Below are 13,869 nucleotides of genomic sequence, written 5' to 3'. Positions count from 1 at the left end.
CCTAACTGCAATTTGAGAATTAAAATTACTCCCAGGCCATGATTTTTCCCATCCTTGTGGTCACTGCCCTAGTGGCCATGACGGACCATGTTTGGTGCACTTCATAAATTGAACATCTTTATAGCGCTTGGAAGTGGGTGCTGCATGATTGACGCAGTATTTGTTGAAGGTTAGGCTTATTTAGCTCTAGGAAGTAATACACATTTTATGTGGTACCTTTTAACCTTTTCTTTTTGTTCTCACCTTTAATTTGATACTCTGAACAAAGATATGATACAGGTAAGTCAGATATTTTCTCCTCCTATCTGATGGGGAAGGAAGTAGGGCACAAAGAGCATGTAATTTCCCGCCCCCCCCAATTCAGACTTGCATTTAGATCTCAGTTTTCCTAAATCCTGGCTCTGAATGTTTGAAGTAGATGACTTTCCATGTAGGTACTCAACAAATGATTGTATTCAGTTTGTTTAGCCGTATGACCTAAACAAGGGTAAAGCTACTATGTTTACTGTAGACAGTGGTCTTTGGATAATGCCTTTCATTTAAGTAGTACATTATGTATGTATGTGTGTATATATATATATATATATATATATGTGTGTGTGTGTGTGTGTGTATACATATACACATATGTATATAATTAAAATTTATTATATGAATGTATAGGATATAGAATTAAAATAATTATACATACATATACCCATATACATACAGTGTCTTGGTACCTTATTTGAGCTTCCTTCCATCCGCCATCTTGGACTATCCTAGTTGGCAAATTTTTATACTCATAATAGCTCACGTTCTCTTCTCAGATATTATGCTGAGATCTTTGCCTCTATTAAACCTCTGACTTCTCTCAACTCTGAGATAGGGCCCGATGTTACCTCCTTTTTAAAGGTGAGGCAAAGATAGCTCTACTGACTTGCTGATGGTCACACAACAGTAAGGGAGCCAAGACTGTAACCTCAGACCCGCTCACCACTGTACTATTTGAAAGGCCACTATATTCTCAGCATAGTACTTATTCCCTGCCTTGGCTCTTGTTTGAAATGTCCTGTTCTGCACTTGACATAGTTGCATTTCACTCTATGCTAACTCTCCTAGCTAATAAAGGCAATCTTTATTTAAATCCACTCTGGTGGGTTTTACACAGACTTCTACCCTGGATCTTCTCTTAATTTAGTGAAATTAATGCTGGTTTACTGCATCCTCATTCAAATAGCTCAGTTGTAAGTATGAAACACTGAGTCCTGAAACCTCTGAATCTGTCCTTTATTTTCTTTAGGTTGAAATATAATGAAGCTTCTGATGAGCTGCATGTAACTAGACCCTACTAGAAAAAATGTAATTTTAGATTTTAGGTCATAAGTTTTCATCAGCCCCTACTCTAATGGGATTACTGCAATAGTACACATTAGAAAGGCATGATTTGTGTAACATAAAGCTTAAAAACTTTATTTAGGGATATTTATAAACCATTGCAAGTTTTGAGAAGGAATGTTAAACAGCAGTATTTGAAGTTGTTAGAGAAGCCTAAAAATATTTAAACAATTTTAAGAAACCTCATATGAAGTTGCACAGTCTAGTACTTTCCATGTGAAAACACTGCTAAAAGTCTAATTTCAAATGTCTTTTGGAACAACCTGTCCCTTTAATATCTGTTCAGATGTTAGTATACACTGGGCCAAGAAACCTCTAGGGTTTTCCAGGGGTTGACTTGATGCTCTTTGATCCTTGCAACTGCTAACTGAAGACTAAATCTCGCCCCCAGCCGCCCACCAGGGGTGTGTATGCCACGTTCTGAAGGAGGTGCCAGGAAGCTGACACGAAAGGGCAATTAGAGAACAAGAGGCGGTTGGATATTCACAGTGTGCTGAGGAGCCTGCAGCCCACAGCCCTGGGGCCCAAGAAATAACAGATTCCTCAGTGTGTGTCTGAGGTCCTCTCTACCTCACTGATTCTTTCCTTTCTCTAATAATTGATTGTAACCTATAGAATTATGTGTTCACAGTTGGGTTGAACAGAGGCTGCTTTTTCTCTGTTTTTCATTTAAGGTTTTCATTTTTTTGTTTATATTATTAGCCGCTCTGAGATATTCAAATAAGAGGTGGTTTTTGTCATCTAGATTTTGCTGGGGAGATAAATAAAACTCTCGGTGTGTCAAGGCCCTGAGAGCTGCGGCACCAAAGGAAGAGGCAGGGGAGGGGGATAACTGGATCTTTCTCTTCTCTCAGCTCATCTTCTCCTCCACCCACTTTGTTGGTTCTGTTGATTCACTGTAACTCCTTTCCCTATGACTGTTAGCTCTTAGAGCATGAGACTCTCAGTGGTTTTCCTTACCTCCCCTCTATCCCTGCTCTCAGGTAGCTTAATTTCCTGAAAATACCCTCTCCCCAGTTCACTGTAAAGACTTTAGCGTAGTTACATTATTACCTTGTTGCCTGCCTGGGTACCTTTCCTATTAGTACACAGAATATCCTGCAGTGCAGGAACTTTGCTTCTTCATCTCTCCCTCTAGCTATCATCCTGGTGCCTGGCTCCGAGGGGCTGTTATCTGCCAAAATGAGGGAACAAACCAGATACCATTTTGATCACGTTATTCTCATGTGTAATCTATGGGGACCTCTTACTGCTAGTTAGACCAAGCCCTAATTTGAACTTTACTTCATTTTTGTTCATTTTAATTGTTACTTAAATACTTAAAACCACAAATAATTTATAATTTTACCTCCTTTTTTGAAACTGAATAAAACAAGAGGTGAAATTCTCCACCCACAGCCATCTAAAGCCGAGTAGCCACGTCACCCATCTAACCTCCAGTTCATTCCGGCCCCTCTTCATCGGGTGTCACGCACTACGTGAACCATCGCCGTTGTGTTACGATGGAGGAGTCGCCCTCCCAGGACTCTGCTCTCCCCTCTGTCTCTCTCAGACCTGCTCAGCGGAGGTTCCAAATTCCATAGCACACATGACCTGCCACACATCAATATTTGCGTTCTCCATTATACTCGTTTTCAGGTGTTGGACTATTTGTTCCTCCCATAAGATTTGTAGTCCTTTACCAGCAACCATAGATTTTCTTTCTCTATGAAAGATATTTACAGTGCATTTGAAACAATCTCATATTAAGCATTCAAATGAGATTTTAAATATAAAGGAATTGAGTTTTTAAATGGCATTCACTTGGCAAGCACTAAAACTCGACCATGTGTCCGGCACTGTGTTAGAAACAAGGAATTCAGAGCTTGGAAAAAAAAAAAAGTTTGTAATGGCAGAACAGAAATGGATCTTCTCTGCCTCTAATGTACCCAGCACATGCTTCTAATATCTCCTGTGCTATGTTGCGATGCCCTGAAAGTGCCACATGGCCTCCTCTCTTTGGCTTTTCCACCTCCAGGACAGGGAATGGGTGTTACAATTTTATGTTCTCATAAAATGGCACAAAACCTGGCACATACTCAATTTTTGGAGGATGTTTGGAATGAGCTATTGAACTGAACTAGAGTATAATTTGAGAAATGTTATAATGGAGCTGGTATGGCTACTGTGGAAGGACAGAAAGGGTACCCAGGCTATTTTTCTGTTTCTTGGCCAGAGCAAGCCTCCCTTGCCTAATGACAGCCCCATCAGATTGCATTTGGACACAGTTTTACTTGGACAATAATTTTACTTAAACCGATACTGGCAGCCCTCACTTGGTGGATTACAGTTTTGAGGAGGCACTATAATTTAGAAGCATGTAAATTGGATAAAACAGGGTCTTGTATTTCTGAACAAGGACTTAAAGCCCAGGTTTCTAGAGACAAGACCCGTGTTTAGTAAAGTTTGATATACCCATTTTCTTAGTCAGTATAAATTTTTGAAAAGTTTTTCAGTCTGTTGAATGATCCCATTGGTGTTTTAAAACTCATTTATTTATAAAATGGACATAAAGATTTTCCTGAAATGTTAATACAGTGGCTATTTCTGGGGAGTAGGCCCGATGTGTCATCAGGTAAGGAAGACTTTCTATCTTTTTCTTTAAACCTTCTGTACTGTTTTGAATTTTTATTCGTAATGAGAATGTTTTATATATATATATATATATATATATATATATATATATATTTTTTTTTTTTTTTTCTTTTTTTGCGGTACGCGGGCATTCTCACTGCTGTGGCCTCTCCCGTTGCGGAGCAACAGGCTCCGGACGCGCAGGCTCAGCGGCCATGGCTCACGGGTCCAGCCGCTCCGCGGCATGTGGGATCTTCCCGGAGTGGGGCACGAACCCGTGCCCCCTGCATCGGCAGGCGGACTCTCAACCACTGCGCCACCAGGGAAGCCCTGTTTTACTTTTGTATGAAAAAATGAGTTAGTAGAATTGATGTGAATCCCTGAAAAGAAGCAGACTGGCAGTGTAGTTGGTTTTATGCCGCTGTTAGCTTTAAAAAGCTTTTGGCTCGGGCTTCCCTGGTGGCGCAGTGGTTGAGAGTCCGCCTACCGATGCAGGGCACACGGGTTCGTGCCCCGGTCCGGGAGGATCCCACATGCCGCGGAGCGGCTGGGCCCGTGAGCCATGGCCGCTGAGCCTGCGCGTCCGGAGCCTGTGCTCCGCAACGGGAGAGGCCACAACAGTGAGAGGCCCGCGTACCGCAAAAAACAAACAGACAAAAAACTTTTCGGCTCAAAGGTGTTTGTGAGTGAACGCATTGTGTCAGTTCAGGCTGCTAAGTATGTGGGCGGCCTGCTTTGGTTTTACGTTGTGGCGAAGAGTGACGGAGACCAGGAAGACCAGTGGAGCTCTTGACGTCGTTACAGCTTTGCACCAATCAGAGCTTTTATTTAAATGCTTCAATGAATAAAAAAATGTTTAACTTTTTTCCTAATGATTTGGAAAGCACCATTGAACATATGAAAGCAAAGGACAGTGGCAAGAGATGGTCAAATGATTATTTTGAAGGCTAAGGCAGGTTCAGCATTATCACATAAGGGGTATAACCTCATGCTCCCAAATCTGAAAAAAAATTGGGATGGGATAACATTCCTTTATTCATTCTTGCCTGTTTAAAAATCAAAAGAATTTCTTTTAGAATGTAAATACAGTGGCATTTTCTGTATATTTAAGTAGGTCACAAATGTATATTGAAATATCTTTTTCTCTTTTACTTTTAATACACAAATACATTGCAATTAAAAAGATTCACATGACTCCGAAATATAATTTTTAACATTTCAAAATTCCGCTATTTCCCCTTCCCAAATTAACTTCTCACGCTACTTCATATATGTACACATACACGTGTATATGTGCTTTTATTGCATCATACTCTATATATCCTGCAACTTGCCATTTTTCATTTAATGATGGGGCTCACAGCTTATTCTCAGTCATTGCTTATAATTCACCTTGTGCTTTTTCATGGTTATAGTATTTTATAATTTGAATTCATCAGATTTTTATTGTACTGAAATTTGAGGACAAATAATTAAGCTTTCTTCTAGCCAGATTTATGCCTGAAGAAGTCCTAAGGGACTTTAGAGAGAATGATAGGTATTTCAGAAATTCCACATTCTGTGAACTGGTTTAGAAGCATGGAATGAAATGAGGAAAGGGAGCTACAAGTAACAATAAAGATCAGGAAAGGACCTTGTAAAATTATTTCCAAATGCTTATTGCTATAACTTTTTGGCCTAAAAGCTCATAGGTGCAGGCCATGTTAAAAAAAAACAAAAAACAATCAGATCTTATACATAACAATTGACTTATGAAATGTATAGTCCTTTTTTTAAAAAAATATATAAATGCTTTGTTCTCTTCACCCTTTAGGTCTGTTTTATCCTTTGGAATGTTTATCATTATTTCTTGGAAAATAATTCTGCTAACAGGAAGGGCTGCTTGCTTTTTCGAAAAATGTAGCAAGAAAACCAACAATTTGTGGACATGATGGTCATGTATTTTGACCATGATTAAGAAGCTACTGACCAGCGATAGACCACCGTTTTATAAAAATATAGGTTACAGCATTTAAGGCTGCAAATGAACATTTTATAGGGTGATAAACCATTCTTCTGTGTCCACCATCCTCCCCTGAAAGAGCAATAGTGTAATTTGACTATGGACTTTCACCCACACATAGTTGGTTTTCCAATTGTAAATTTGGGTAACATTTTAGAAGAATTAGCTGCTTCATGGTGGTCACTTAATACGTGCAGACATGTTTAGACTCAAACTTGAAAGGTGAAGATTGCCGTTTTCTTTTTATAAGTCTAGAAACTGTCATTATTTATAATGTTATCTATTTTAACAAACTTTTTTAGTGTTTGTATTCTGGCTTTATCTTCTCAATTTTCAAAATTTTGATATTCAATGATTTCATGTTTTGGTTATATTTTTTATTCAATTATATCTTCGGTTGTGGAAACTAGTTTTTAAAGCTTTTCTGAATCGTTAAATCACCAAATATAGTACTGGCACTCAGAGGCTTGTTAAAAGAATAAAAGTGTTGCCAGGGAGTTTTCGTAGAGCTTTATGTGCTGTTAATTGCCATCAATTAAATCTGTTACAAGTAGTAATGTACTGTAATCTGTCGAAAACCTCTCCTTTCAATTAACCAATTCTCCGACCTTTCCTTCCTTCTCCTTGAAGAGTGGTTTAGAGTTTATTTATTTTCACCCCTACAAACCAATTACCTCTGGCCCAGCTGTTCCTCGAATACAGGGGAATCTGACCTAGAATACAAGCCTGTAAATTATTGCTTCTTTTTACACCTTGTAATGTGAATGGTTTAGTGGAAAAACACATGTTTCTGTTTCTAATTCACTGGTGCTTCTATCTGCAGACTACCGATTATGAGCTAGTCGATTTACATATATTGTTGTAGATCCTCACAATAACCTTGTAAAGTCAGTGACATCCCTGTTTTATACAGAAGGAAACAGAGGCTCAGAGAGGCATGTAGCCATTCAGAGTCACATAGCTGGTAAGGGCAGAGCTGGGATTCAAAACCACACCTAGCAGAACTGAAAGCATTTCTCTTTCACCAACTGTTTCCAACGAAATTCAGTTAGTGTGTTATAGAGAAAAGAGGACAGATTTAGAAGACAGTCCATTTGGGGGCTTTCAGAACCAACTCAGCCATTACCAGCTTTGTGGCTTAAGTCTCAGGTTCCTTATTTGCAAAATAGGGGTACCACTGCTCACCCTGATGGACTGTTGTGAGGACTAAGGAAATGTATTATGGGTTTTCCAAAAAATGACTTAAAGTACCCCTCCTAGTTAAGACACCCTCTGATGAAAGTAAATGCATTGAACAGAATTTTACTTACTGTCTTGGAACAGAATATACTGATTAGAGTGTTCCCATTGTGTTTTTCATAGTAGGTCTTTGGAAGAGCAGAACAGATTTCAATCCCACCAGCAATGTAATTTGTAGGGGGAGTGTTTTTCTTTTTAATCCTTCGTTTTAATCCCATTTGGAGTTGCAAAAATTTCTGAAGGGTCTCATGCTGCCTAGGGCCCCGGGCTGGAAGTTTGTCTTAGCCTATTGATGTGGTGAGCTGTTGGAAGAGGTAGGAGTGATTTAGAAGGAGATGGCATGAGGAAACAAATGAGTTGAACACATATTTCTCTGACCACTAGAATTCCAATTGAGCTAACCGGTGAGTTTGTGAAAGTTTTATTTGCAAAACCAGTAAATTTTTGACTGAAATTTTCTCTTTCTCTTTAAAATTGCTTTTAGGATGCAGAATAGAAAACTGTGATTCTTGCTTTAGCAAAGACTTTTGTACCAAGTGCAAAGTAGGCTTTTATTTGCATAGAGGCCGCTGCTTTGAGGAATGTCCAGATGGTTTTGCACCATTAGATGAAACCATGGAATGTGTGGGTGAGTAGTTTTCCATGTAACTTTCAAACTTCAACTTTTATTTTAACACCCGTTTCTTGGGGGAAAAAAATGCATGCTGGATGTATTCATCATAGAAACAAATCGGTTCTCTTGTTATTTATTCGAACTGAAAATTATTTAAGTTCTTTGCTGACTTTATGCTGTTAGGCAGTATCATATATTATATTTTGCTTCAAAATTTGTTAGTTTTACATCTAAGTTAAACCACTTAAATGCTGAGAATAATGTTTTTATTATTTATGTAATACATCCATTTCTTAATTAGCTTATAAAGTTATTAGTAACCGTTAGAGAAAAGCATTTTGTTTAGAAGAAAAACAAGATTTTCAAGCCGTGCCGTGTGCTTAGTTGGTCTGTCACTGTTGTTACGTGTGTTAATTATGGAGCTTCTTGCTTAGCCATTTGTATAAAAAAAATTCAATTGGGAAGAGATTTTTTGTGCCAAATGTACTTTGTTGATGATTGACTGAATGTTGCAAAGTGCAGTAAAACAATTTTACGTTTACTAAATTTAGATATGTAGAATGCATAATTTAATATACATATATATGCTGTTTGTGAGTAATAATTAGGAATACACATTTTATAAATTTTATATTTTTTGAGTGTTTAAAAAAAGTTCGATAATTTTATACCACTGATTAAAAGGTAAAGATCTGTCAGTACCTACGTTTTGATAAATGCCTCTATCTAATCTTAGGTGTGATGGCATCTTCACCACTCCCACCTCTGCCATGGCTGAATTTTATTTGACATGTTATACATCTGATATGGTGTACAACAGAGCAGTGTATTCTAAATGAGGCTTTCCATCTCTTTAAAAGGGAGACTTAAATTGAGAACGTTTTCCCTGTAGAAATTTTGAAGTAGTCTGTAATTATGTATTCGGAAGCTTGCAGAGAACACATTTAAATGAGAGGCTTTTGAAGAAATGTGTACATATATTCCTATATATGTGTGAGTTAATACATGCATACAGGCAACACCTTACTGCAAAATAAGAAAGTCACTAGAAGAGCATATTCAAAACGTTGAATTCGCTTGGGAGGCAAGACCCACACCTATTACAAATGTTCAGTGGAAATGCTTATGAAACCCTTAACTATTAACAAATTAACCATAGAGTCCTATGCATTCCCCTAAATAAAAATCTTAAGTAGCTTTGAAAAATCTAAGAGTTCCCATGACGCCTGCTGAGATCTGGAATGTGGAAATACTAATGGTGTGTGGACTCTAGGCCTGAGTCCTCATCTGCTAGTGTGATGGGGTTTTTCATGGTGAATTTGATGAGGAGGTTTAACTTTGCATATTTTTATGCTTTTATCTCCTCCCCCTTCCTCTCATTGCAGGGTATTGGAGAGTAACCTACTTTTCCACTATATGAACTTACAAAAGGGGATGCTAAAAGCTTACATATCTAGGCAAAACATACATTTTCAAATATCTGACCATATTTGTTTACTTTTCAAACTATGGTAATGTGCGGTATCAATTTAGGGAGTAAGAAATATATACTGCAGTGTAAGACACCTTTTAAAAGAATTGAGACAATCAGAAAATGCGAAACACTCACTATCCTTTTCATCATATACTTACTTCCAAAATAAAACTAACACACTTGTGAATTTCAGGGGGGGGCATGCAGAATTAACCTGTAAAATTTTGTGTCCTGTCATGGTATGAAAAGAGTATCTTTTACTGTAGGTTTTAGCTGTTGAACCTTTTAAAGATTATATATTTCAATGTCTTTAGAATGGATCAGTAGCATCCCTTCAAAAAATGAACTAAGACAAATAGTAATTTTTAAAGTACTTATGTGGTAGTTATTTACTTTTATCTATAACTTCATAATTCAAAGAGTTAAAGTTCCTGAAAGGTGTATACAGGTCTTGTGGGCTGTACAACTTAATTTTTGGTATCTGAAGGTGGGGGAGTTAGAGAAACACTGCTATGTAAATTTGGTGATGGTGGAGAAATGTATACCAAATTGTCATCTGTGTTTGTTTTCTCTCTATTAGAAGGATGTGAGGTTGGCCATTGGAGTGAATGGGGAACTTGTAGCAGAAATAATCGCACATGTGGATTTAAGTGGGGTCTGGAAACCAGAACACGGCAAATTGTTAAAAAGCCAGCAAAAGACACGATACCATGTCCAACGATCGCTGAATCCAGGAGATGTAAGATGGCCATGAGGCATTGTCCAGGAGGTGAGTTCAGATAATCCCTATTGTGGGCTGTGTGCTTTCTGAATTCTCCTCCTGTCTAATCACACTCGCTCCCAAAAAAGTATTTATCTATGAGGGAAACCTGATAATAACATTGGTGTGAATATTCCACGTTACACTTCCTTAGAGACGAATGCTTAAACTGTGAAGAATGTAAAGTGAATATTTAATTTCATGGTACCTTGAAAATAATTTAGAAGACTACATTACAAATGAGCTTTTAAAATGAGATTTCTAAAAGTGTGTGTGTGTGTGTGCGCGCGCTGGTTTTTTACTTTTTCTTTTTTTTTGCTAATGTACCATAAAAGCCAGTTCTTATGAAATCAGGCCTTTGCTCTAAGAGAAGTAGCCAACTTTCAGCTGAGAACAGTTTAGATTAGAAAGGTTTATGGAATCTGTAAAATCATCTGTATCATTACTAGTTGAAGATGACAACTTAAAATAAACTTGCCCAAACACTGGGAGGAATAAACATTGTCTTAATGTTACCACAATTAGCCGGTTCTCTTTGTTTTGATAATAATTTGTGGAAAACAGCTACTGGTATGTGTATGTTTATTTGTGTCTTTGTAGTAATTGTGCTGATTTGTAGTAATTATTCTGTAATAACAGGATTAGGCCCACTTACAAATTAGGAGAAGTGTACATAGCTCAGGTGCTGGCTGGAGCCGAGTCCGTATGTCGAAATGCAGTTCTTAGCGCTGGTGCTGTGCTTCTGAAAGCATAATCTCTTGTTACTATTTATTTTATCACTAGCGGATGCCGCATTGCCAAAGATGAAGTTAGGATTTTTCTAGTGCACAAAGTAGGAAAGCAAAAAAGCAAGTTGTGTTTAGAAAATTGCCCTGTGAAACAGTCCAAACTTTTGTTTGCTTTCGTTCTTCCTGTTGGGCATAGCTTTTCAGCTTCGTGGCTATAGCCCAGAGAGGGAATATATATCTGCTTAGAATGGATTTATATCCATATTATGCTGCCTCATAGAGAATGTCTATGATCCATGGAGGAAGACAAAACTTAAGACTTGAAGACTCCAGTCGGCCTTTGAGAACTATTAGATCCAGATTCAGAAGCTACTGTTAGGAAGGCAGCTTTTCCTCTTGAATTAGTTTTGCTTTTCTTTGCTGAGTCTTTGAAACAAAGTTTTTTTGGGTCTGCTTTTCACTAACAAGGATGGTTTTGTTCAGTTAAACTGGGTATTTTTCAGTCAAAATATAAGAAAATATTTTCTTACAAAACTAATAAGCCACTTCTTGGATAGCTGAGAGCATTTAACCTGCAACCTTGTACCTAAAAACAAACCTGATGTATTCAGGTATTGGAAATAAAGACTTTCTTTGTTGTATATTGTTTATATAACTACCCCCCCATTCCTCTTCCAGCAACGTGGTCCCCCAATTGTGGTTTACGTTAATAGCAAAAAATTAACCTGAAAATGCTCCTATAACAAACATGCTTATGTGTAACAAGAGCCAGCACGTTCCCCTCCCCTCTGAAACTATTTTGACTTAGCCCCAGCCTTGCTTGAGAATTTTGTAGGTAACAGCTAAATTTTTAACCTGTAATGTTTATTGCATTTTTATTTTTTATGCTTCAAGCAACAGTGCATTGTCTTAATAGATATAACCTGACACTGTCAACAATTAAAATTATGTCAAAACAAATGTTTATGTATCATCTGTTAATATTCTCTTTTTGACAAGTGAACCAGCAATGAACTCTTATTTAATTTACATTTAGGTTTTACCAAATATTATTTATTAGGATAGACATTAGGAGAGACTAGCTATTGCTCTAATCCCTGTATCTACATATTCAGTTTAATAAATTCAATTTTTGAGTAAACTTTAAAGTTAGTAGGTTTAAAAAATTATATTGGAATTTGTTTTATGTTTTTAAAAAAGGGAACTAACATAGGATTGTTGATAGAAATGGAAAATGACTCTGCAATAAAATAACTTCAATTTACAAATGTAGGAAATGAAAACTAGAAAGTTAATTTTGGAAATTGAGCACCAATTGATAAAAATTGGCATAACTTCCAGTGGAGTATCCCACCTTGCCTCAGGTGAGAGAGGAAAAAGTTCCTTTCTCCAATAGGTCACGGGGATTAATGGAAGAATAGAGAAGAAAACCACTTTATCCCATTTTACATCTTGACTTGATTTCGGTGATCTGCTTTGACAAACCATGCAAAAATGTAAGTCGTAATCAGGTTGGGAATACAGGCATTTTTCAGATCTTTTCAACATATGTATGGATTTTTCTCCTGTTGGAGCCAATCTTAACCTGATTGCACACAAACGCAGCCTTAGCCTCCTTCACACTGGAGCATGGGCACATTAAAATCAGCTGCTTTTCATTACTGGAAGCCATAAGTTAGAGGTCAGCGAAATGGAGTAGTCCTAAGTATATAAGATATTACACTGAAAACTATTAGAAATGAGACAATAAATGGCTGTAAGATTTAAAAACAACAGCGTAATGCTTTTGCCTATTTTCCCTTAATTATTGTATGCTTATTTGCTTTTAAACAGTGAAAGAATATTTGGAAATGTCTTAAGTCATGGATTGATGTATGAATTGAAGTTACTGTTCATTTCCAAACTTTTCTTGATTAGTTATCCTTTCTTTCATTTCTGATGACATAATCTGTGGAGTACCTTGGGCTTTTCTGACTCTCACTCTTCAGGATTCCGGTCTGGTGATCAGGAGATCTGGGTCTCTGCACCATGTCAACTCATTAATTCTATGACCCTTGGCAAGTCACTTAACCTCTCTTGGCCTCTATTTCCTCATTTTAAATTGAGGGTATTGAGGTAGGCAATCTCTAAGATCCAGTCCAGTCCTAAAATCCAATGACTCTACGACTAATTGCCAAAAGATATGGGTAGGTTTTGTGGCTGTCATGTGAAGGGTAAGGAAGAGAACTGTAAGCCCAAGAGCATTGTTTTAGGACCAAGAACTGACCACTTTTCCAGTAGCTGTACTGTGCATTTGCCAAGCCTTCTACATCTGGCAGCTTTCATCCTCTTCCTTCCTCCTCCTTCCTTTTCACAGATAGTGAACCCTCAAAGACTGTCCAAGACTCTTGTAAAGTCTGCATATGACCTATGCTTTAGCTACCAAGATAGCAGGAGGATGGAGAAAGAAAGAGGAGGGGATCGTAAAAGACGATGGGAAAGAGGGAAAGACTGACAATGAGTTAGAAGAAAAACAATTGAACAATGAGTGTAGGAAACAAGGGGAAAAAGAACAGACTACTAAAAATGAAGACTGTACTCAGAGCAGATGTAACTGTCTTCACTCCCCTCCCTCCCACCCTGAGCACACTAATAGAATTCATCCTGTTGGGACCAAGTTATTCTATTAATATATAACCTGCAGCTTTATTATGACTTAAAAAAAATTTTTTTTTGGCCACACCACGCGGCTTGCAGGATCTTAGTTCCGAGACCAGGGATTGAACCTGCACCCTTTCAGCAGTGAAAGTGTGGAGTCCCTACCGCTGGACTACCAGGGAATTCCCTAACTTGCAGTTTCAAATGGAAGGACTTTCAAGTGTGGACTATGTTGTACATTAGACAATATATTAATAGAAAAATATAAACATGCTATGATGAAATTTAAATGACAAATGGAAGAACAAAATCATGGTTGCTGCAGTACAAAGTTGGAAAACGTTCATGTACAGGGAGCGGGGGTTGGTGGGAATGTCATTTGGAGGTGACAGTAGTCTTTCACAGGATTGGCCAACACCACCTCAA

The 13,869-nt window shown here is 37.7% G+C and overlaps 1 protein-coding gene across 1 annotated transcript in view; it reads left to right on the top strand.

The window, feature by feature from the left end:
- The window catches only part of RSPO2 (R-spondin 2), an 85,445-nt gene that overhangs the window by 18,714 nt on the left and 52,862 nt on the right, over positions 1–13,869 (top strand). Inside the window, exons 2-4 of the mRNA XM_027131354.1 lie at positions 7,716–7,859; positions 9,899–10,087; positions 13,225–13,395. Of these exons, the coding sequence (XP_026987155.1) occupies positions 7,716–7,859; positions 9,899–10,087; positions 13,225–13,395 (504 nt within the window). The remainder of the gene's footprint in view (positions 1–7,715; positions 7,860–9,898; positions 10,088–13,224; positions 13,396–13,869) is intronic.

This window comes from Aethalodelphis obliquidens, unplaced genomic scaffold (assembly GCF_003676395.1).
Source record: "Aethalodelphis obliquidens isolate GAN/ISIS:26980383/991018 unplaced genomic scaffold, ASM367639v1 scaffold39, whole genome shotgun sequence".
Classification (NCBI taxonomy): Eukaryota; Metazoa; Chordata; class Mammalia; order Artiodactyla; family Delphinidae; genus Aethalodelphis; species Aethalodelphis obliquidens.
Note: the sequence above shows the minus strand (reverse complement) of the source record. Positions and strands in the feature narration are given on the sequence as shown.